Source organism: Aulonocara stuartgranti (genome assembly GCF_965226115.1).
Source record: "Aulonocara stuartgranti genome assembly, chromosome: 20".
NCBI classification, from domain to species: domain Eukaryota; kingdom Metazoa; phylum Chordata; class Actinopteri; order Cichliformes; family Cichlidae; genus Aulonocara; species Aulonocara stuartgranti.
The window spans coordinates 26,936,929-26,962,720 of NC_138956.1; the positions used below are offsets into that span (position 1 = coordinate 26,936,929).

The window sequence follows — 25,792 nt, forward strand, 5'->3', positions numbered from 1 at the left end:
CAATATATAAAATAAAGGACCCTCAAACAAATAACATTGTGTATAAACTTGAAGATATACAGTCAGCCTTCCTAAAATTCTACAAAGAACTATATACACAACCTAGAGTGGATATTAAAGGTATGATATCTTTTTTAGATTCATTCGACTTACCAAAGTTGAATGAAAAACAGAATATAACCCTAATCAAGGACATATCTGAATTTGAAATTAAAAAAGCTATTACAAAATTGAAACCGAATAAATGCCCAGGCCCAGATGGATTCCCATCAGACTGGTATAAAGAAATGAAAGAGGTACTGATTCCTTTGATGAGAACATCATTCAACTATATTTTAAAGACGGGAGTAATTCCCCCATCTTGGAATGAGGCTTCTATCTCTATAATAGCTAAAGAAGGAAAGGACAGGCTTGACTGTGGAAATTACCGCCCCATTAGTGTTCTTAACCAGGACTTTAAGATATTTACATACATTCTTGCCAAAAGAATTGAAAATATTCTTGTTCAGATAATTAGTTTGGATCAGACTGGTTTTATTAAGCAGAGACAAACGCAAGATAATGTTCGCCGAACACTACACGTTATTGATTATGTTAGGAAAAATAAAATTCAGATGGTCCTTATGAGCTTAGATGCAGAAAAGGCCTTCGATCGGGTTAATTGGGAATTTTTATACAAAGTCATGGATAAATTCGGATTCCATCAATCGTTTATCAGGATTATACAAGCATTATATAAATCACCAAAGGCAAGAATCAAAGTTAACGGGGCGCTTTCAAATGTTTTTAACCTACAGAGAGGGACACGTCAGGGTTGTCCTCTAAGCCCCTCACTCTTTGCTCTCTTCATAGAGGCCCTGAGTCAAAGTGTAATACAAAGCAATACTATTACTGGAGTCAAGATTAGGGGTCGAGAGCATAAGATTTCCTTGTTTGCTGACGATATTTTGATTTATTTGACAAATCCAAACACTACTTTCCCCAAGCTATTGTCACTTCTGGAGATCTTTAGTTCAATATCAGGTTATAAACTAAATATATCGAAGACTCAGATATTAACTTTTAACTATGAGCCCAATTATGAAATTAAGGCTAAAGCCAATTTGAAATGGGAAACGGAGCAGATGAAGTATCTTGGAGTAAATATTACTAAAGATCTGTCTAAGATATACAATGCAAACTTTAATCCTTTAAGTTATAAAATAAATGAGGATATTAAAAGATGGAATTTATTACCATTTTTAAATTTTGAATCACGTATAGATACAGTTAAAATGAATATCTTGCCCAGGATGCTCTACCTATTCCAAACACTCCCTGTAGAAATAACTGACAAACAATTTCGGGAATGGGACAAAATAATCTCTAGGTTTATATGGCAGGGGAAAAAACCACGGATTAAGTACCAAACTATTCAGTTGGCTAAAGACAAAGGAGGGTTGGGGTTCCCATGTTTGAAAGACTATTATATTTCTGCTCAATTGAGGACATTAGTGTGTTGGTGTAATGTAGATTATCAAGCGAGATGGAAAGAACTAGAAACAGTGACCTTAAAAGATTCTCCAATTCAGGCAATTCTAGGGGATGTGACACTTATTAAAAAACAAATTCATCAAGGAAACCAATGGATTAACCTACCTTTAAAACTCTGGTTACAATTTCTTAATAAGAATGATTGGATTGAAGAGGTTAGGATTTTAAGATGGTGCGCTTTTGACAGTGATTTTTTACCTAATGAATTAGACGTAAGATATAAAAAATGGTCTGGACAAGGTTTAACGGCATATTGTATGTTTTACGATAAGGGAATTCTTAGGGACTCCCAATCAATAAAAGATCAATACCAGTTAAGTAAAACGGACTTTTTTAGGTTCTTACAAATTAGGCATCATCTATATAATTTTATACCTAAGAGAACAGATCTTTTTTCTTTACCTGTTCTGAGTATATTTGTCAAGGCTTATCAGGCTGACACAGGCCTTAAGGTGATTTCAAGATTGTACAAGGGTATACAAGAGGTTAAGAAGTGGAATACTACCTACATCAAAAAAAAATGGGAAAATGAAACAAATATAGCAATATCAGATAACATTTGGTATGAGCAGTGCGCTTTTCAGTGGAGAATTTCTAGTTCTAATACATGGAGATGTTACGGTTGGAAGAGTATCTGTAGGTTTTTTATTACCCCTGCACAAAGTAAACATTATTTTAATCACTCTAATTGCTGGAGAAATTGTGGGGCCCAAGGAGTAAAACATTTTCATCTGTTCTGGTCTTGCCCAAGGATCAACATTTTTTGGGTATTGATCCACTCTGAGTTGCAGATTATTTTTGGTATGCAGCTTCCCTTTAATTGGGATGAACTTTTGTTTGGATATTTATACTCAGTAAATGTAGATAAAATGTCTAAGCAGTTGTATGGTATCCTGAGTTTGGCTGCCCGTAAAATTATTACCAAGAAATGGCTTAGTGTGAAAATTCCATCACTGGGTGATTGGCATGAGACTGTACATGGGATGTTTAAAATGGAAAGAATTACCTTCATTAAAAGACTCCAGTTTGATATATTTAGTGAAATTTGGGGTAAATGGAAACACTACATCCGGTTAAGGAGACCCGATCTTGTTTGAATCTCTGTAACTATATATGCCACATTTCTGAATCGTTATGTGTTTATATGTATATGTTAGTATGTATGAGACTACAAGTGAACACATATGTAAGTAGGTATGTGTATGTATGCTTAAGAATATGGGTGTGTGAGTGAATATGTGTGTGCGAGTACATACACACTAGAGGGTACACCCGTCTGTTTTTCTTATTTTTATTTATTTATTTTTTTTTTATTTACGTCTGTTCTTGATTATATGTTTATTTTGGATTATTTGTGTTTATATAGGTTGTTTAATAAAAAGAGAATAACAAAAAAAAAAGAAATCGCAGAGGAATGTTTCCAACGCCTTGTTAAATCTGTAACACAGAATTAAGTCAGTTCTGAAAGCCAAAGAGGGTCGTGGTACTAGCAAGCTGTACCTAATAAAGTTCTCCTTCAGTTTCATGAGGAAAGCAGAAAGCAATCTCATCTTTCTCCTTCACACATCACACTACTGAATATGAAAGTGTAAAAGTTGTTTACAGTGAAATGGAGCATTCATGCTGTTGCTGTCGCTCTCTAAACAAATTACTACCATTGATCACATCACCACAGGGTAGCTGTGTGGGGAAATTGATTCTGCATTGTATAAAAGGTGACATGCTACAACCTTTGTGAGGCTGACAATGACAACCGCCCAATAGCTGTCTGATGTTTTTTAGGATATGGAAATGTGATGCAATAAGAAAAGCATTAAAAAATTTTGAGGACTTCAGAGATGGAAAAGGAGAGTGGGGACAAAAGGAAAACTGATGGTTTTTGCTTACATCTCTACAAGTAATTTGGATTTCTATAATAACTGTTAACACAGATTTATTTATAAAGGGACTTGTTTAAAAAAGAAATCTCCTCACTTTTCACTGACACCTTTTTACGATGTGTATAATTTAAATAACAAAATAGTGAAGCCATCACATTCACTGTGACTGAAATGAGGCAGTAATAATTATTAATAATAATAATGATAAAAAATACAGTAATGGTGTAACACTGTAAAGGGAAATAACAAAAGAAGCTTGGAGTCCTACAACATTCCTAATGTTTATCTTTTTTTTAAATGACAATCATATATTTCTTTTAAAAAATAACATAAAATGGGACACATGTAGGTCACACGATTGCAGGTGGGCCATTTCTACCAAAAGCTTTGCCAGCACTGAGGCCTGCGCTCGATCCAAGGGCATATACTTTGTGAAATTTCCCTTCCCCCTTACTTCAAAGGACATTACTTTAGAAAATAAGTTTTTGCTTAGCTTTTGTATATACCTGATTTCAAAACATGCTTGGTGTCCTTTGTCAACCTTATACTGGGAAAATAGGTTTAATTCAGAAAACCTGTTCTTAGATAAAGTGAAGAATTTCTTTTATTCTCTGTGCTTCCCTCAGGTTTTCACAAGCATTTCATGACAATTACACCTGAAAACGCTAGAATATGCTTTTAAGATTTTTTTAAGAGTACACAGACTTCTGTGAAGACTAACTGTTGGCTCCATTTACAAAGTCACTGGCTTTTAATGAAGCAAAAGCCACTGCCCACACTTGTTTTAATGCACTTTATGTCCTCGCTCCTTAATTCAGAAATGCTTACAAGGTGTGAGCCACACAAACCTCACAAATCACCTAGCACTGGTCTATTCATTGCAATATATGTCATTTAAAAGCACAGTAACCCTACCCTTGGGTTTCATGCTCCTAGCTTCTGATATTCCCTTTTCTGTTGGAGGTGTACTTGTAATCAAGCAACGGATCTTGTGAAGTCTTTTGCTTGTGATCTAAATTTACTTTACTATCTAAAGCCTAGGAAGTGAGTTTAAGTTTATTAAATGTGCAAGATACTTTATGGCAGAAAATGTATTACCAGGAGTAGATATTTAAAAAGAGCAAGTAAAGAAAAATAATGTATTACATATTATTCATCCATCCATCTTCATCCGCTTTGTCCGGGGCCGGGTCGCGGGGGCAGCAGCCTAAGCAAAGAGGCCCAGACCTCCCTCTCCCCAGCCACCTCCTCCAGCTTATCCGGGGGAATACCAAGGCGTTCCCAGGCCAGCCGAGAGATATAATCTCTCCAGCGTGTCCTGGGTCTGCCCCGGGGCCTCCTCCCGGTGGGACATGCCTGGAACACCTCACCCAGGAGGCGCCCAGGGGGCATCCTTGTCAGATGCCCGAACCACCTCAGCTGGCTCCTTTCGATGTGGAGCAGCAGCTGCTCTACTCTGAGCCCCTCCCGGATGGCCGAACTTCTCACCCTATCTCTAAGGGAGAGGCCAGCCACCCTTCGGAGGAAGCTCATTTCTGCCGCTTGTATCCGCGATCTCGTTCTTTCGGTCACTACCCACAGCTCGTGGCCATAGGTGAGGGTAGGGACGTAGATCGACCGGTAAATTGAGAGCTTCGCTTTTACACTCAGCTCCCTCTTCACCACGACGGACCGATGCAGCGTCCGCATTACTGCAGCTGCAGCCCCAATCCGTCTGTCGATCTCTGGCTCCCTTCTCCCATCACTCGCGAACAAGACCCCGAGATACTTGAACTCCTCCACTTGTGGCAGGAACTCATCCCCGACCCGGAGTGGGCACTCCACCCTTTTCCGGCTGAGAACCATGGCCTCAGATTTGGAGGTGCTGATCCTCATTCCCGCTGCTTCACACTCGGCTGCGAACCGTTCCAGTGCGAGCTGGAGGCCCTCACCCGATGAAGCCAACAGAACCACATCATCTGCAAAAATCAGAGATGAGATTCTGAGGCCACCAAAGCGAAAGCCCTCCGCCACTTGGCTGCGCCTAGAAATCCTGTCCATAAAAATTATGAACAGAACCGGAGACAAAGGGCAGCCCTGGCGAAGCCCATCACCCACCGGGAACGAGTCCGACTTATTGCCGGCAATGCGAACCAAGCTCTTGCAACGGTTGTATAGGGATCGAATGGCCCGTAGCAATGGGCCAGACACCCCATATTCCCGCAACACCTCCCACAGGACACCCCGAGGGACACGGTCGAATGCCTTCTCCAAGTCCACAAAACACATGTAGACTGGTTGGGCAAACTCCCATGCACCCTCAAGTATCCTGGAGAGGATAAAGAGCTGGTCCAGTGTTCCGCGACCAGGACGAAAACCGCATTGTTCCTCCTGTATCCGAGGTTCGACTAACGGACGAACTCTCCTTTCCAGCACCCTGGCATAGACTTTCCCAGGGAGGCTGAGGAGTGTGATCCCCCTGTAGTTGGAACACACCCTCCAGTCCCCCTTCTTAAAGATGGGGACCACCACCCCGGTCTGCCAGTCCACAGGTACTGCCCCTGATCTCCACGCAACATTGCAGAGGCGTGTCAACCAGGACAGCCCTACAACGTCCAGAGCCTTCAGGAACTCGGGGCGGACCTCATCAACACCAGGAGCTCTGCCACCAAGGAGTTGTTTAACTGCCTCAGTGACCTCGCCCCCGGAAATTGGCGGGTCATTCCCCTCATCCCCAGACTCTGCTTCCTCCTCGGAAGACGTGTCAGTGGGATTAAGGAGGTCCTCGAAGTATTCCTTCCACCGCCTGACAATTTTCTCAGTCGACGTCAGCAGCGCTCCGCCAGCACTATACACAGTGCAGGTAGAGCACCGCTTTCCCCTCCTGAGACGTCTGACGGTTTGCCAGAATCTCTTCGAGGCAGTCCGAAAGTCTTTTTCCATGGCCTCTCCGAACTCCTCCCACACCCGAGTTTTTGCTTCAGCCACTGCCCGAGCCGCATTCCGCTTGGCCTGTCGATACCTGTCGGCTGCCTCCGGAGTCCCACAGGCTAACCAAGCCCGATAGGACTCCTTCTTCAGCCTGGTGGCTCCCTTCACCTCTGGTGTCCACCATTTGGTTCTGGGATTACCACCACGGCAGGCACCCACCACCTTGCGGCCGCAGCTCAATGCAGCAGCTTCGGCAATGGAGACTCTGAACATGGTCCATTCGGACTCAATGTCCCCAGTCTCCCTCGGAATGCTGTCGAAGCTCTGCCGGAGGTGTGCGTTGAAGATCTCGCGGACTGGGGCCTCTGCTAGACGTTCCCAGCACACCCTCACTACGCGTTTAGGTGCACCAGGTCTGTCCAGCGTCCTCCCCCGCCACCTGATCCAACTCACCACCAGGTGGTGATCAGTTGACAGCTCAGCCCCTCTCTTTACCCGAGTGTCCAGAACATATGGTCGCAGGTCTGCTGATACGATTACAAAATCGATCATCGACCTACGGCCTAGAGCGTCCTGGTGCCACGTGCACTTATGGACACTCTTATGTTCGAACAGGGTGTTCGTTATGGCCAAACTGTGGTTAGCACAGAAGTCCAATAACAGATCACCGCTCGGGTTCAGATCAGGGAGGCCGTTCCTCCCAATCACGCCCCTCCAGGTCTTGCTGTCGTTACCCACGTGAGCATTGAAGTCTCCCAGCAGGACAACAGAGTCTCCAGGTGGAGCACCCTCCAGCACCCCCCCCCCCAGGGACTCTAAGAAGGCTGGGTACTCTGAACTGCCACTCGGCGCATAAGCGCAGATGACAGTCAGGACCCGTTCCCCGACCCTAAGGCGCAGGGAACAAACCCTCTCGTCCACCGGGAAAAACCCCAACGTACCGGCAGCAAGCCGAGGGGATATTAGGATACCCACCCCAGCCCGCCGCCTCTCACCAGGGGCAACTCCAGACTGAGACAGAGTCCAGCCCCTCTCCAGGAGACTGGTTCCAGAGCCCAAGCCATGTGTAGAGGTGAGCCCGACTATATCTAGCCGGTACCTCTCAACCTCACGCACTAACTCAGGTTCCTTCCCCACCAGAGAGGTGACATTCCATGTCCCTATTGCCAGTCTTGGCAGCCGGGGGTCAGTCCGCCAGGGCCTCCGCTCCTGGCCGCCACCCGGCACACAATGCACCCGACCCCTATGGCGCCTCCTGCGGGTGGTGGGCCTGCGGGAGGATGGGCCCATGTCTCCTCTTCGGGCTGTGCCCGGCCGGACCCCATGGACTAAGGCCCGGCCACCAGACGCTCGCCCTCGGGCACCCTCCCCGGGCCTGGCTCCAGGGCGGGGCCCCGGTAACCCTATCCCGGGCAGGGTAAACTGTTCCCTCGGTGTCCTTTTCATAAGGGTCTTTACATATTATTCATTACTTTAAAAAAAAGAATGCATTAAACAAATTAGTCACTGGAGAAAGTAACTAATTTCACTGCTTTTTATTTTTGTATTACTTTGTCACATAACTATAGATGCATAGTCCTAATTACTATTTAACAGCATAAATATTGGGCTACAGTCCCACACACAACATTAATCCTAATCCTAATGAGGACACACACTCAGGATCTTTCTCCTAGTCTTAAGTGTGAACACAAAGATGACAGCAGACAGTGTTTCTATCTGTCGACTGTGCAGATAAAAGAAGAATATTTGTAATACAAGTAACTACATAATTGTAACTGTTACCTTCCTCTGATACTTTTAGCAGAGCTATAATAAAATGTTATATGATCACAGTAACAAGCTGCTTTATGAGGGTGAATTTCACCAAAGAAAATTTGTAAAAAAAAATAAAAAATAAAAATTAAATAAAAATGACAGACAGAAAGGTTTTTTTTTATTGAGGTTTTTATTTTAGTTTAATTTAGCATTTGTAAATGTGAATATCAGCTGGTTTAACTGTGATATCACTGAGTCATGAGGAGAGCTTATTAGCGGACCATGTCGCAGAAAACTTGGCAAGGGGCCCATTTAAAACAGCCAGTTAGTTTGTGAAATAAGGTGTGAAATATATTACTAGTAATGATGCTTAATTTAGTGTAAATAATGAAGGGTTCTGTTCGTGCAGAAGTGTTTGTGCAACTACAGTTTAAGGAATATTGACTTTACTAATTGTTATACTCGCATCATTCGTCCACCCATCCATTTTCTTCACTGCTCATCCAGTTCAGGGTCACTGAGGCACTGGAAACTGTGTCAGCTGATGTTGAGCGAGATGCGTGGCATACCTTGGATAAGTCACCAGTCCCTTACAGGGCTAACACAGAGTGACAGACAACCATTCACGCTCACAGTCTAACAGCCAATTTAGAATCAATAAAGAATCTTGTATATATGTCTCCTACATGTACTGTGGGAGAACCCGCAAAATTCACAGACAATGCAAACAGCACGCAGTCATAATATAGTAATACAATGCCATCTAGTGGAGGACAGAGGACAGTTTTATTTTTATCTGTTTCTTGTAAACTCTATGTACTTGATATAAATGATAAAAACCTATGTAAGTGCACTATGCCTTAAGGCAGTAAAACATAGTTACTAATTGGAGGCCTGTGAGAATTCAAAAGGAAAAAAAAAGTTTTGAGTTTGTGGGTTTTGCTTTTGTATTTGTTTCCTGGTAAGTGTGAAACCACTCAAATAATCATCAGGTATAACTAGCCTATTAAGAAACAACATGTTTGTGTGGTGGGCTCATGGACAATCAGGGGAGAGGTCAGTGGAGTTATCGGAGGAAAAACTTCAAACTTCCATGGACCTTAAGTAGGGTCTTTCTTCAGTATTAGGGGGAGACATAATTGGCCCTAAAAGCCTGATTCAGCACAGAAGATTAATCATTTGGACCAGCCAACAGCAACTGAGTCTGGCTGCAAGAAAAGAAGGAGAAGAAAGAAATTTACAATGACACAAAAGGACTGCACAACAACATAAAACAACAACAATAGATGATTATGACTAAGGCTTTCCTTTACAAGTTGAAGGGAAAGACTAGGAACATCAAACCTGTAAACCTATGGAAAAAAACGGATTTAAAAAAAGAGCGGTACAAGGGTCTGATATGGATCTTACTTTAAAGGGCTCTTACCTACATCGACAGCTATAGGCCTTTTCCACTAGCACCCAGTTGACTTGGCTAGGATTTTATAGTTTTCCATTGTGTGGTAGTACCTTGTACTTCTTCATTACCAACTCGGCTGATCAGAGTTAATCAAAAATGTGATCTCAAGAGACTGCATACCACCAATTATCTGGAAAGTGGTGTCACTCAATGAGCCATGAGAGCGACCAAACCCGAGTCAAGTCGAGTAGGTATGAGTAAAAAAAGAGCCGTAATTATCTCTTTTTCCCCAGTACCGGCACGTCAGATTAAAAAGGCTGAGATGTTGAGTCCTAAACTCTGGCCTTTTTCTTAACATTACACTGAACAAAATGACAATTTAGCAAATCCAATAGTTGCAAATTCGGATTGTCAAAAGTGCTTACAGTAGTTCAAAAACAATGAATTATGTGTACAGATTTGACAGTACAAACTCAATTTCAATCAACCAAAAACAGAGTAATAAAAAAATTCAAGATAGGAAACTTTGTTTTTCAGAACTTTATTCTTTAAATTAATTTATAAAATCTCATTTACCTTTTGCTTCATTTCATTTCTCTTTATATATTCACCAATTAACAATTTTTGGCTATTTTCCCATTCCACCCCATGTAAGCCCACATATTGATCACAAGGTCCATACCCCTTCAAATACATTGTGCGATGATCCTCAGTGCCAAGGTAGGTGGGGTGGGGTGTGGGTATGGGTATGGGCCTTGTACAGAGCATGCCAAGAGGAAGGTTAGGGAAATGGGTAGAGGCTGCCTAACTACACCAAGACTGCTAATATCAGTAAGATAACCACACAGAGGTAAAGGGGAGCATTCACTTCCACAATGACTTGAGTGTTTCAAGTGTGGGATAAACCAATCATGTTAAAATGGCTCAGTGTTCCATGACATTTGTTTTCCCAACATCAGTAAGCCCCACATTAGATATTGATCTGTCAGTTTCTCATTAAAACAGTGCCCACAAACTTAGCAGCAGCCCTGCAGACTGTTTAGCCCTTTGTAGTGACCTACACAAGTTATCAGTCCACTGTTTCAAGTGACACATCCGATGGTGTGTGAGTAGGTATCTATGTTGATGGGAGTGGGGGGGGGTGTTCTCTCTAGGCTTCTTAAAAAGGCCAACATCTACAGACACGAAGCTAAACTTTAGCAAAATCACAGATTTATGTTACATTAACTGTACATCCAGGCAAGCCACATAATTTTGTTTTCTCCTCCGGTAAGATATTTGTTCTTCATTTGGCAATATGATCACTCAACATGGCTCAATACATCTGAAAGTTGTCTTTGTTGCTGGTATGATTTGAATTGAATAACTGAAATATAGCTATGATAAATATCTAGAAAGTCTTCTTTGATGGAAACAGAAAAATTGCACACCTCCCATAAGGGCACTCAAGACTTCTTTTTTTTTTTTGATACCCAAATTAGCACAAGAACATCTTTCAAAGAACCGCTAAAACTACATCTAATTGGTATCAAAAGATCCCTTCTTTAATATGATAAAGACACAAAAGACAATTTTCAGTTTTGAAGGGAAGGAATGAAAAGAATGAAATCAGATGTCACTTTCTGAAACCAATGTGTTAAGGTAATATCTCTACGCAAACAAAATATATACCAAACCTGTTTCCAAGCAAAACATCTACAATGTTTACAGATGTACAATGTGTTCATTGCTGCATATTTATGTTAATATACATGGTAGGTATGTTCTGTATTCAACACATACTCCATACTCTTAGGTGTAATTTTAATTCACCATCAGAGAAGTGAACTTCATTTTCCAGCCTGTTAACCACATGTTAATTTTAAACCTACAGGCTGGTTAAAGACAAAACAGGGTGAGAACAACAACATCAAAAGCTTAAATACACTAGGATAAGACAGCTGAATGAGTTTAAGGCATTTAGAGGTTACTCCTGACAGAACATAAAGGCTACAACAGCCTAAGCAGTCTGTCAAAATAACCCAGACTCAGACTTTTTTGTTTAATGCAATGTGATTTAAAATTAGCCCTTGGTGACGATCAACTGTGATATAAAATATTACAATTAAGATTACAATGAAAATTAAAGTCTAATTACTAAACACTAAATGTATGGTCCTCAGTTTCAAATGTAAGCAGAATATATCTACCCCTTAAAATATGCAGTTTAATTCATCACTTTAGTTTATTAGCATAACTACCTCCCATTCTGCCCCCATACATCAAACAGATGCAGATTTAGTGTTTAAAAATGTGTTGTCAAAACTAACTAGCAAGAAATAAATCAAAAACTCCAGCCTGCAGCCACTGTGCTGTGCAGAAAGCTCTGTGAAATATAGTGCAAAAAGCAATGTGGTAAATAGTTCATCAGCAAAACTGCAATAAGTGTTTAACTGCTATGTACTCATCATAATACTGAACCGCATTAAAGTTTGCATGTGTAACATTTTTGATGTCTTTGCTGGCCTCTACCACTTGACAGGCTCAGCTGATTGTAAAAGGGTGGTGCTTTCTAGTGTACTTAAACATAAATTAGAAATGAAAGATGCAATAAACAAACAATCTTTAGATCTTAGGGCTAGTTTAAAACCACAATGTCATACTGGGTGTATAAGCTGAAGCCATTTGAGGTAGACAGAAACCATGTTAGAGTATGTACTTTCATACTGCCTAAAACCTATCCTATCAATAGTCTGACAAACTGTTCAATTGAATCATAATCCCTAGATTTCTGGCCCAGTGTGAGACTCCTATGGTCCCACCCAAGACTAATAGGGAACCACTGATCTAGTGCAGGGGCACTACAACATCATGATCCATGAAGGCTTGAGAAGTGTAATGAAAAGGAGTGGGGGGCTTGGAACTGACACAACTACCAGAAAGAAATCAATGCCGCTTGTCTTCAATGTCTCAAGTCAACAGCAGCATTTAACCTCAGTCCTACAACCAGAAACAATTGAGGATTAATTTACAAGGCATAATCTTTTAAATAGAATCTATGGCATTCGACCATTGTCTCAGTGTGTCCCCTTGAGATATCCCCACCCCATACCCACATATATAGGTTTATAGCCCAAAATTCCTAATGCCAGGCCTCATGCCCATTTAACAGTCTCACGTTGTTCTAGAGAATAGAGATCAAAAATATATACTATTGACTTATTGACTTCCAGTGTATGTTTTCTCTTTTTTCCTATATTTTTTTCAAGTTAAAAAGACCCCTTTATCACAATGCAAGCTCAGAGGTCTTTTCTACACTCACTCACGCATACATGTTCACTCATTCAGTCACACACACACACACACACACACACACATATATATATATACTGTATATTTATATATATATATATATATATATATATATTTATATATATTAGAAGATTTTTTTAGCTGAGAAATTAGGCAAAGTAGATTATGTTCATTTGGACAGAATTCATTCAAAATGAGAAGGAATTAAACTTTCTCCAGTTTCCCTTTTTGATGAGGACAAGATTTGAGGGATTTGGGAAGCGCTACAACATCACATGACTACTCAAGAGCAGGTAGCAAGGTAAAAGGAAGAAGAAATAGATAAAAGGCCTGATCTTGTACAAGGCAGAGAGATGGGCAGACGATATGGCTCTCTGTGGCATGTGCATCCAATGGCCCTACAACAGTAAGAGAAAATGTACATAGTTTAAAAGAGGGTTAGGAAAAATAAAACTAAGACCAAAAAAATAAATAAAGCACTGGACCGAGATGAAGAACATGAATGATTTAAATGGAAAGAAAGCTAAAGCAATCGTGCAAGAATATGTTGCAAGTTAAAGGAGGGGAGTGGAAGGGAAAAAGAATATTCTGTCTGCCTGATTCATCGGTACACCAGGTGAGATATGGTGCCAGTTTTGAAGTTGAGCTGATGGTTGGGCACAAAGTTGTGCTGAGGATTCTTTCGCGTGCACATATCTTTTGCATACAAGCCCATGCACGAGTCACATGACACTTTCGAACAGTTCACACAGGTGTGTGATGCACCTGGCTTGTTGCAAAACCCGCATCGCGATCCCCCCATGCTTATTCGCTCACTGCTGCCTCCCTTTGGTGTTGTCAAGGCAACAGACTTGCTGGGAAACAGCTTAGTGGACATGAGGGGCTTCTCCACCATCTGAGGGTGAGGGTGGGGATGAGAATGTGAGTGGGTCAGTGTGAGGGGGTGTGGATGGAGATGGGAGTGAGTATGAGTATTAGAGTAGACAGAGAGCTTTTCCTTGACAGGAATGTATCCATCAAGAGGTCGTGGAGATTTTAGATGGTAGTCCTGCAGGCCACAGCAAGGGGAGGGGTCCACATCATGACAGGCAGAACAGAGGATCATGTCACACCTCTGGCAGGAGGCCATTGTGGTGCAGCCCAGCCCGCAACCCTGGCACTTCACACTACCATGACCTTTGTGCAGCCACCCATCCCTTCCATCTCGAGGCTCTCTGGATAGAGGTCGAGACGGGGTCTGCCTTCCTCCTGTGCCAGCCCCACCCCTCTCTGTGTACAAGTCAATCTCATCTAAAGAGGATGGATGGTAGGATGTGTAGGGATCCGCTGGGGGAGGTGACTGAATTGGGAAGAAATCTGCAACAGGGCTATAGGAAGGTGGAGCAACCACAGAGGAAAGAGATATTGAGGTGCTGGGCCTGATGATCTCATCTTTCATATCCTCCTCTGCATCCACAAATAGAGGCTCCTTCCTCAGACTCAATGAAGCCTTCAAGACAGGCTTGCTAACCGCTGCATGCCAGTGACCAGCCCCATCTGTAACATCCACAGACTTAGATGGTCGGCTACCTCGCCTAAGGTGGTGGGCATGAGGCTTTTCTATATCCAATGGCCGCACGGACAGCCGAGCCATATCTGCCCCAAGGCTGTCACGTCTGCGGAGCGCTTCAGCACAGCCAGCTGCATCATCTCTGCAACCTCTGCGGAGCTCCAGGGCCTCCAGTTCTGACGCTGAACCACGGGCCAGAGCCACTACCTCTCCCAGAAGACGACACTCTGCCTGGGCCAGGAAGAGTTCAAATGCCAACTGCCGCAGATGATTTGCACCTCCTGGATGCTCCTGCAAATGGAACTGCGAATCATGGTCACAGGTGTAGCCAATGGTGCGCATTAAAGTTCGGAGTTCAGCATCAGAAATGGCAGACTGCAGATGGTACACATATGGGCCAGTGAAGGTCTTAAAGAGAGAAATGAGAATCAGCATAAGTGTCAGTTGTTTAAAACAGGCTGACATGAAGCCAAAAATAAAGACAAAAACATATAGAAATGCACATCTTTATATGAAAAAACAGATGATTAGCACAAATTACAACAACCTCAATGTAAAGCTGCAATGGCCACCTCTCTAATAACAAATACTTATTTTAGATATAGTTCTAGATAGAATTAGCTGATAGATTCAAGGGAAAAACAAACAAAGTGCTTTAGAAAACCACCAGAAGTGGGGACAACTATTTTTTTCCTTTTTGGGTGGCAGAAGGCTGTCTAACATGTACAGAAATTTCCCATAGACAATCAGTTAACTTGATATCTTGTGAGGGTGAACGCCATAAGATCATTCATAACGGTTTCGGCTCTGTGTGCAAGGACATTTCCCTCTCCTATTAGGTTAGAAATGTTTCACACCAAACAACTTCGTATTGAGTTGCAGTGCTTTCCCTCTAAGAAGACAAGTAGAGCTAAAGAATGCCAGCAACATAAATCCCCAAAGCAAAACAGAGGGGTCAAGAGTTACAGCTTTCCTTTTAATTTGTCACTTATTCACCGAGCAGAAGCAATCATAATAACAGGTCCTCTTTGCATGTGTGTTCACTAAAATTACAAATCTATACAAATTTTAAAAGTTTCAGAAAAATGTTCTTACTTTTAGATATTAATTTACTAAAAAACATGTCAAGCAGTTTATGAAACAGGGGATAACCACTCATGTACTTTCAGATATGCTGGTGGGATCAAACTTTTGTTTGTATACACACTTTATGATGTTAGGATTAGACAACAAGTAATTAAGGTACAACAACACAAATCTCTTAAGATTATGCAGATATCAGATATCTGCATAAAGCCTGAGAATGTGTACACAAACATAAAAGTTTCGCTTCCATAATAAAGGTCAGGAAAGATATTCATATATATTGCCTGCAAAAGACAGTCTGAAAGATATGCAAATTCACAAAAGTATTTCGGTGTACACACGCACTGCCCTGATTAATTGCCAAAGCTCAGTATCTCAAAGCTCAAGACTGGACAATAATGATTCATTCTGTTATAACAAGTGTATTAATAGTGAAATTTTGGCTATTAGAGTAAACTAATCTAAGCAAAGTATATTAAATATCCCATCAATAAAATAAAGTCACCTTTATACATCTGAATTCCTTCTTCCAAGGGAAGAGCAGGAGGTTGGTGCAGATGGTTTCCAGGGTATGGAAGGCTCTCTCCAGGCCCTTCAGGTTAACTCCTCTCTGGGAGCGGAGGGAGTTCTCCACTACCTCATAGAAACGCACCATGCGAAATCGCTGTGCCGGATCTGGCTGATAGGCTCCTAGCAGAGCTGTGGCTGTGGAAAGTAAGGCCTCACTGTCCTTGTGTTTGCTTCTTTCCCCTTCTTGCGTACTTCCAGTCCCCCTGTTATCCCCTCCTTCCTCCAGGCGCTTCTCCAGTGCTGTCACATACCTCCGGAACAGGTCCTCTTTTAACTTGGCATCCATTATTAGCAGCAGACTATTAGTCAGCTGTTATACTTTTCTGAGAGAGCCTCACACCTTTTAGCATGCCCAACCACAAAATGCCACATTCAGACACCATTTTTGGTTACCATTTTTTAAACCGTATACACTAATTGTTAATGTTGCGGAGAGATGGCAGAGGAGTCAGTCTTTGCATCCACTCAGTAGCACATCCTCTAAGCAAGAGGTGCAGTTTTCTAGTGCTTTCAGTTGGTGTAGCAAGGCTGTAGCCCATAAGGATGCCTTGGTATGAGCATCTCTGGTTTTGGCTCAAAACCTGACTTGTTTCCCAAAAAACAGGCTTCTGGCATGCAAGATAACGTCAGGGGGAGGTTTTCCTTGGCACACAGACTTGCATCTATTCCATTGCTTGGTTTCAGCATTGGTAGAGTTCAAGGTCACTCATCAAGACGACAGATTCATGATCTTGGGGTTGTTGTCAGCCATGTCCAAGCTGAAATGACACAAGCAATATCTGTTAAGATAAAAATATCATTTTCGGTTCTAGCCAAATGAAAATGCAATTTAACTGTGGTTAAGCATGTTTTGAAATATCTAGAGGTTCAGATAAGAGGGAAGATACACTAATCCAGGACCATCTCTGTAGAGATGTGAAGATGGATTCGTTTGGGTGGGTGGGTAGGTGGGTTTTTTGTCTGTCACATAGTAAAAGGGCTTTTTTTTTTATTTTGTTTGTTTTACAATGTACATAACCAAGAAAAAGGCCAGTGGAATTATAGCTTAAATAAGCAAGAGAGGAACTCATTACTGATGTATACATCCCTCTCACACGTTTGCGCCAGTGTAAGCGTTTCAGCTATTGGTACTACATGCGTGTAAACCAGAGTGGCGCTAACCCTAGCCCTAGCTTAGCTTCCAACTCAAAACTCATAAACAAACACATCGTGAAAATAGTACGAGGCTTGAACAACAGGAGAGCAAACATTTTGCTCTCAGATTCTTGCAAGCTGGCTGGCTGGCTATACCTGTTACCTGAAAATCTCTGCGAACATCCGCTCAACGAGCTAGCAACCAATGAGCCTTAGCCAGACTCATGCTTTACAACTGCGTATCTACTACAACAAATTTAGTCCACCGTGACCAATGGCAATATAAAGTAATACTCTTAGAGCGTATACATTAATTCTCCATGAATCTCAAACCCGATGCTGCCACTGCTATGGCCCCCCTACTGAATATAAGCTAAACAGTGAACGCCCATTTCAGCGTAGCTGGTTAGCTAACAATTGCTTTCGGCTAGCAGGGCGTTCCATCGCTACACAGACATTATTCGCCAGTTTAAAATAAAATATCAAGACACAGCGAGTTTTTAAGGTGACCTTCTTTTGGGACCAAGCGTTAATGCGCTCCCACTAGGGGATCAAGACGTTTTTTCAAACAGAAATACCACCATTCGCAAATCTTACCTTTAACAAGTGCTAATCATGGCTAGCTACGCCTCCTCAGCTGTTGGAAATTCCCAGTATAACAACACGCATGCGCTCAATCCTGACAGTTCATCAGCATCAGGAGCCCACGTGCTAGGGAAGACGGGATACAGACCCCCAACTACATCATCCACAGTCTTCATTCATTTTTGTTTTTGTTTTGCTTGGGGGAAAAAAATATAGGCTCGCGTGCGCGCAGAGACAGATTTCCCGGGTTCATAATGATTTGCCGAAGGTATGCATTTAGTGGTGTGGATTTCCTGCTTTTTCGTTGTATTAGTGCCTGAATAATTTTGATTTATTTGTATAACTATATATTGTAATATTTTCAATGTCTCTGGGGGGTTTCAAAATCTAGTGGGAGGGGTGTGTCACAAATTTAGTAAATATGTCGTACAATTATGTGTTACGATGTTTACTTTCGCCGGTAACCCCGCCCCCTCGCGCTTAAAAAAGAACAAGAACCCGATGACGTCGTCACGGGGACGGTTGGTGCTGGTGGTTGAACCGACTCAGTGAAGAAAAGAAATGGCGATGCTCGGAGGCTTTAGCGCAGCACCTCACAAGAAGAACGCCTCGGACGGGAGCAACGACGTGTCCGAATTCGTCTGTCCAGTTTGCCTCGAAATATTCGACAGTCCCGTGACAACACAGTGTGGACATACGTGAGTATTTTTGCCGTTTATTTTCGGTCGCCCTCCCCCTAACCCGCGTCTGCCACCAACGATACAGTGAAAAGAGGCAAAAACAATGGAGGAAAGGGCTTCACTTTAAATGTGTCGTCACACCAGAGTTGCAAAATATCGGCCTCGCGAGTGTCTTCTCGTGCTACGACCCCGTTTTTTCTGTTTTTCTCTCTCGAATATGTGACAAAAACAGTTCCAGCTTGCTAAATCAGTTTCAGTTTTGTTTACATCAAAAAGGAGGCCTCACTTGGGAGTTGTAGTTTGGATGTGTATTGCTCTAACTCTTGAAACCACTTTAAAGAACTACAAGTCCCTGGCTATTCTCGAGGTGGGGGACTTTCCATATGAGTTACAGGAAGGTCCAGTCACTAGCATAATAAAGGTTTGTTTTAGTGACAGTATTTGTTCTTTGTTTTTTCTCATGGCAAGCCATGCGTTAATGCAAACAGAGTTGTTGCATGTTTTTGTTTTGGTTTGTTTGTTTTTATTTTTATTTTTATTTATATATATATATATATATATATATATATTATTTTTTTTTTTTTTTTTTTTTTTTTTTTTAAAGCCTAAGGTAACCAGAGCTCAAATTAAAACTGACAATTTAGTTGATTTCTCTTGTGTAGCAATCACATTCTTTCACCCATCTCTTGACAGGTTTTGCCACAGTTGTTTGCAGGAATGTCTGCGTCCACAGAAGCCCGTTTGTGCTGTATGTCGAGGTGCTCCGGGCCACTGGACTAAAGCTGCTCAACTCGAGGCACTTATTCAATCTTCTGTGGCAGCTTGTAAGGGTTGTGGCACACAGGTAAGTTTCACTACAGACCAAAAGCTAAAATATCACTGAACTGACTCCCATTTATGAAGCAATCACAGAGGGTGAAGATCCAATAACTGCACATGCATAATCTTAATGTTTTGCTGTGTCTAAATTTCTGTCTTTATATTTAGATAATAGCAACAATTTTATGATGATGGTCATATACTGGAAGTTACTGATATGTGTCACTCCTCCCCCAATTAGGTTGGGCTTTCTAAGATGAGAAGCCACACAGCTGCCTGTTCAAAATACCAGGAGTACATTGAGGAGGGAGTCAGGACAACTGCCCAGAGTCAGCCTGCCATCGTCAGGTGGGGAAAGAAGCAGAACAATTATTTGCTATTCCCTACATAATAAAGCAAAATGGTTTACACTGTAGAGTCAGACTTTGCATGCAATTACTGCTGCTTGTTGGGTTGTATAAATTAAAGGTCACCTTTGGACCAACACTAATCCAAAGTGAAAAAGGAAAAGAGTGTAGCCCTGTCAGTCGTTTCAGTGAGAGGGCTTCATTAATGCAGCAGAAAGTACTGTACATAGGAAATAGAGTTCTGTTGGCCCAATCAAAGATATTCAATGATATGATTTATGGTAGATTTCACTGTAACTTAAGTGCCAAATGTAAACAGTTGACCTGTTCATTGTGACAAATGATGGAATATCTTCTCGTGATATAAAATTCCCTATGTTTATAGTATTATAAACTCTTGGCAGTACATTGTTGTTTGATAAGACTCCAAAGTCGTGACTCTATTACTGCCTTGTTTCACTGGCATGCCTAACATGTCAGTCAAATAAGAAAAGCTCTCTTGCGGTTTTACTTTATGTAGTGTATACATTTTGCACTTAAGGTAAAAAAATAAAATAAATAGAAGTTTTAGCACAAACGGGATTTCAAATTGAACCCAATCTTGGTTGCAAGAAAAATAGTATTATAAAGTATGATCAAGCATATGCTAAGCATTCTGTATTTTACCTGTCGTAATTTCTGATTGTAATTTTTCCAGAGTGTATAGAAAACAGTACAACATTCATCTTTAGAAAACATAAAACACTATTATTGTCAAGTTGTATGAAGTGGATGTGGTTTTTATCATATATGGATGTTAAGTATTTATGACAACTGTGCTTCCTGGAGAAAGTTCCGAGAAGATGGTTTGAGAAGCCGTCGCTTGTAATGAGGTTATTATGACTAATCAGGAAGTAGCCTTTTGGGGGGGGGGGCAACCCAAACAGCAGCCTTTAAAACTAAGAATCCACACATTGTGGCATGTTGTTCCAACACTGTTTAAAGTAAGAAACCGATCCCAGTATTTATTTATTTTGTTATTTAACCCTCCAGACCTTTGTGCCATGAAACAGATTCCTATTATTAAAAAGAAAAAGGAATAACTGTCACTTTTAAGTCTTTCTCAAGCTCTTTCAGCTGGTGCAAAGTTGATGTGACAAGAGATAAAGATTGGCCACTAACTGTGGTAAATGTCCACTTATTTCTTCATAAGCTGATGCCTGTTACATTTCAAGTGTAATCATGTAGTTGAGAACCAAACCTTGTGACATTTTATTATTTCTGTTTCATTGCCACAGTTCAGTGCCAAATCGCTACACCTTCACCTGCCCCTACTGCAACTGCCAGAACCTCGACCAGGATGGCCTGGTTGAACATTGCACAACCCAACATGCTCGAGATGCACGCCAAGTGGTAAAAAAAACAAAACCTATTCTGTCATAATTCTGAGTTTCCACACACTTACTGGCTTCAGCTGGGTTAATAATGTGTTTCAAAGATCGTTTTATTACCTTCATGTTTTCTTTAGGTGTGCCCCATCTGTGCCTCGATGCCTTGGGGGGATCCTAACTACAGGAGTGCTGACTTTTTCCAGCACCTGAAGATCAGACACACTTTCTCCTATGATACATTTGTTGTAAGTAAAGCACTCTCTGTTTATTTGTTGTTGGGTTTTTTTTATGTTAATAAGAATTTAAGTGATTTTTTTTTTTTCTTTTCTTCCCCTTCTCATGCTTATGACCTCCCAGGATTATTCCACAGATGAGCACACAATGATTCAGGAGGCTTTACAGCGCTCCCTTATGGACCACTGAAGTGTGAAAACAATCCACCGGTGGAGGGAATCCAGTGAAATGAAGGGATGATGGTCTTGAAAAGACAAAAACACACAGTGTCATCATTCATCTAGAATGGGGATGGTGGTACTGACTTATGGGTAATTATTTTTCATAGGGAACTGGTATCGTAACTATGAATATATAGGTTTATTATTCTGAAAATAAATTGCGCAATATGGTTAAAAAAACAAAAACATAGTGTACTGTTTGATTTAGGAGTAATACTGTGTTTCTGGTGTGATAATCACTTATCTTCCCCTCCCCCCAGCTGAGTCTGTAGACTGGATAGTTTGTTAGGTATCTGCTAAACTATGTTTAAGCTGTTTGTTTATCAATGACAAAGTGTCATCTAGCAACAAAACATCCAAACTTGCGATTTAAAAATTCTGCAGTCAATACTTGATCTTATGAGAGGGTCTAACCACTAGGTGGCTACCTATTGCCAGCAGACAACAAACTTCACTCCATGAAGTCTTCAAGTAACAGAAAAATATATTATACTAATTCTACTCGCATGTTAATGCAAAAGGGTAAAGGGACTTTTATTTCTTTTTCTTTTTTTGACCACAGTTCTTCAGCAGATGGGGGGGGGGGGGGAACTGTCTTTTCAGTGCTGTCTTTGATTGAAGCGCGTGTGTTTGTGTATTAGAGTGTGGCTGGGTGTGTTCATTCTGTTTTGACAGATCTACTGGTAAGAATAAACAATGAGGGTCAAACACAGCTAGAGATGGCATTTTTGCTTTTTTGTGATGTTTCTCCCTTATGTCTTTGTGCCTGCTGGTAGATCTTGTTTTCAACCTTCCAGAACTCATAGGGCTAACACAGTAGTTCATTCAGTGAATCTACAGATGCAAGTATTTAAAAAAAAAAAAAAAAAAAAAAATATCTGTGTGTTTGGGTTCATTTGGTCACTTTCATGTGAGAGTTTATTTGCATGTGTCTAAACCACAAGAGGGCAGTAGAGTTCTACATTTCTGTGACAACATCACAACAGCTGGTTCTTGCAGGACATAATTGAAGACAGATTTCATTCTATAAGTGTGCTTTACCCAGTGCTTTGTTCTCCACTTATTACTTTTGTTTTAATACAAAAAATCACCGGTATTTCAATATTTAGGCTTTTGGTGGGGTTATTTGTCATTGTTAAAACAAAATAACCACATTTTCGGTTTGTGCAGTTGATGAAGTGACATAACAAAAGACTTTAAATGTAACTTATTGATGTGTGTTTCTCATGCCCAGTGTCTTAGATGGTCTATACTAAAAACACTCCAGTTTCTTGTGGCTATCACTTTCTCCTTTACTTCAACAGCTTTGAAACATAAAGATCCATGGTCATTTATATGTATGCTTCCAAAAAGACGGCATGTGCAGTTAGGAAAACGAACAAAAAATCAGTACAACTTTGCTTGATCTTCTTTTTACTGGATGTCTTTGGGGGGAGTTTTTGTTTTTTGTTTTTTGGGGTGGGGGGTCTTTCTTTGCAATTGTGTTCTTTTTACATTAATGATTCTTTCAACTTAGTTGTAAGATTACCCACGTAGAACAGGCTCGTTTGTCTTCTGCCAACAGGTAAATAACAAAAATCTTAACACAGCAGATTAAGTAGCTCTAGAGCAGAACCTCAATGCCTTCTCACCTAGTCTTTGGTTCCACTTTGAACTAGATATTTTCTTTCTTTCTGTCTTGTGCAATGTGTAATAATTTTGTATGTTTTTTCTAATGTTTAATGAACTTTTTGTTTTTTTTGTTTGTTTGTTTTTTCTCTTTCTCAATATATCTCTCATTCTCTTCTGTCAGCCCTACTGTCAGCAGGTGCTAAATCCTGATGAATTAAAGCTCTTTAATTATTTAAACCCTGGCCCCAGAAATCAGGTGCAGTGATTTATACCTGTGTGTATGAGACATGCGGGGGAAGAAACAACACTCGGTGCTGATGGATGACCACTGTGTGTGTGTTTGTGTGTGAGCGGGAGGATTTAAACAGAAAGCACTGTTCACAGCACTGCGAAAACCGGACGTGCCCAGTTGTCATAATCTGGCTATGAGCAAAAGCTGTGGATGAAGGAAGGCAAGCTTTCTGCAAGCCTTTCTTTGTACATTTGAAGTCAAGCCAGGGTCGTGTTATAACGACAAAGATCTCGCAGCGTGGTTTTACATGTATGTGTAACTTCATGATGAAACTCGGGGCTCTTCAGTGTACATTGTCCTCGGAGAGAGAAAACCCTCTCATCTCTCCTCCCTTTTTTTTTTTTTTTTTTTCTTTCATCTGTAATTACTGTAGCTAAATGATATTACGGCTTTACACCTAGCTCTACTGAGAATCTCATCCACCAAACTTCTTGATGTCACCCCCCGTTCTTATCCTTTCTTCTCGTTACGTTTCCCCCAATCAGGTTTTTGCTCCTGGCAGATAGAGGAGTGATGTTAGCTGTGAGAGAACTAACGAGATACTCGAGTGCTTCTGGGCAGGAAGGAAGTCGAGCTGAAAAACATGGCAGGGAGAAGTCTTTCTTGTCTGTTTGGTGGCGCAGCTTAAAAGGGAGAGGGGGGCCAAGGTGGGGAATAGGAAAAAGGGAAGAGAAGTGAACACATTGAATAAAAATTTCATAAAGTTCAGTGTGTGGTTTCTTTGATGCGAGCAGTGGATGGTGCGTACAGTCTGCAGGCTCTGTAGAGGCAGCAATTAATGGTACATGTGCCCAAAGGCAAACTGTGAGAGGTGTGGGGACGGTGGCTCGTTTTGTGTGTCGTACCATCACTATACCCGAGACATCTCTTTGCTGTCTTTTGTTTTCATTCACTGTATTGTAAACCTTCTCTTTCACCTGAACACTGATTAAAAAGAATCGCTCCTGAACTTGTATGAAGTCCATATTGTTCATGCCTGGTAGCTGTCTAAATTGTTTTCCCCACACCAGTGACACTTGAACACGGCAAATTCAGCCATCAGTTTTGTGACATCAGTGAAATTGCACTCTTTGCAGACTTTCACGTCATCGTGAAACTGATCTGTAGAAAAAGGGGCGAAGCAAGACTTCATCTGTTTGCTTTTTAGCACGATTTAATGTTTTAACAGACTCAGAACGATGGGTTTCATCCAACCCTAAAACTGTGTGTTTTGCCCAAAAACTTTTGTTCAGAGAAAAAGAAGTGGTAGGTAAGGTTCATCACCTTGTTCTTTTGGTGGAAGATATAGCGTATAGAGTGACTACATATGTAGCGGTCACCTTTAAAAAATAGTTTTCTAACATTACATGTAATGTATTTCTGGGTGACAACAGACAGGAACTCCTGGAAAGTTCTATCTTGGTCTGTTTCCCTCTCGGTTTTGCTGAGGCAGGTATCTCTGATGAGGTGCGGGGCATGTGAGGAGAGCACTGGGAGTTTGTTCACCGAAATATTCCTCAAAGTCAGGAGAAACAGGAAGAGTGGGAATCCTGCCACCCGGGTGCTGCAGCTCAGCAGGTCGGTCCTCTCAAATGTTTGAACAGAAAGTGCCAGTGGGCTTCCCCGACATCAATACTGGTTCTACACAAACTCATCTTCCGCTTTTAAACTCTTAACAACCGACCCCCTACCCCAACCAGACACGCGCGCACACACACTTCTTGTCTTGCTAGCCTAAGAGCATCGAGTCTTAACTTTGATTTAATAACGCCTGCAACCAACTTGGCCCTGTATCAGCTTAAGTGAAACTTGCATATCTTGTCTGTGCGCATGTTCTATTTTTGCACCCTGACTTTTGCCAGTGTTATGACAGAGGTACTTAGAATTGTAAGAACAACATAGTTTATCTTTATTATTGTCTCTTAAAGACTGGGAAATGTATGGGAAATGTAATTCAATATACCACAAGGAAAGAACAGTTTTTGCATGTATTTTGTTTATTCAAGCAAACGTTTTGTAATTTTTTCTAAAGCTACTGTATGTCCTTCCCCAAATGTGGCTGCAAAAGCATCGTGGAAAAAAGCCCTTACATTAGTTTTAGGAGACCCTGTAAAAGCTTGGAAAGTTCTGAAAAATCACTGTTTCTGCAGAAATATTCTCCTGGAAGTGAAAATGAATATGAAGCATGTTGATATAACTATCAGGAGAATTGCTAATCATTGCTTCCTCATTTATTTATTTATTTGAAATTCACACAGCCGCTGTACTAATATTTGAAAGTTAAGTCCTCTACGGTGTTTTTAAAAAATAAAATAAAAAAGCGGCAGGGTGGGCGAAATCCCTGGTGTGTATGTGCGCATTGATGTCACAGTGGAGTATCAGGCCAAGTGAGGCGATCTGATCTAAATCTTACCCCCCCTCACTTTACCATTTTAGACCAACTAAGATGAGTGGAAGAGAGTGAGGCCCAAGGCTATTATTCTCCCATTAATTTTTCCATTTGAAATCAAACCTCAGCGGGCATGCAAGAGGGAATCGGGGGGG

General features: G+C 41.3%; 2 protein-coding genes across 3 annotated transcripts; one reads left to right on the top strand and one right to left on the bottom strand.

The window, feature by feature from the left end:
* Nucleotides 1–10,005: 10,005 nt before the first annotated feature.
* spata2 (spermatogenesis associated 2) lies at nt 10,006–17,794 on the bottom strand. Its single transcript, XM_082518337.1, has 3 exons — nt 17,708–17,794; nt 15,912–16,734; nt 10,006–14,728 (listed from the first exon to the last, which is right to left on the bottom strand). Exons 2-3 carry the CDS (start codon nt 16,260–16,262, stop codon nt 13,373–13,375), a joined length of 1,707 nt encoding a protein of 568 aa, XP_082374463.1. The 5' UTR covers nt 16,263–16,734; nt 17,708–17,794; the 3' UTR covers nt 10,006–13,372.
* A 50-nt stretch (nt 17,795–17,844) lies between these two features.
* On the top strand, nt 17,845–24,218 carry rnf114 (ring finger protein 114). Of its 2 annotated transcripts, XM_082518338.1 has the most exons (7): nt 17,845–17,963; nt 18,185–18,393; nt 19,069–19,219; nt 19,436–19,542; nt 20,819–20,933; nt 21,049–21,156; nt 21,269–24,218. In XM_082518338.1, exons 2-7 carry the CDS (start codon nt 18,257–18,259, stop codon nt 21,332–21,334), a joined length of 684 nt encoding a protein of 227 aa, XP_082374464.1. In that variant the 5' UTR covers nt 17,845–17,963; nt 18,185–18,256; the 3' UTR covers nt 21,335–24,218. The 2 variants fall into 2 exon arrangements, with proteins under 2 accessions (XP_082374464.1, XP_082374465.1); XM_082518339.1 differs by lacking the exon at nt 17,845–17,963 and having other exon boundaries at nt 18,168–18,393.
* Nucleotides 24,219–25,792: the final 1,574 nt, after the last annotated feature.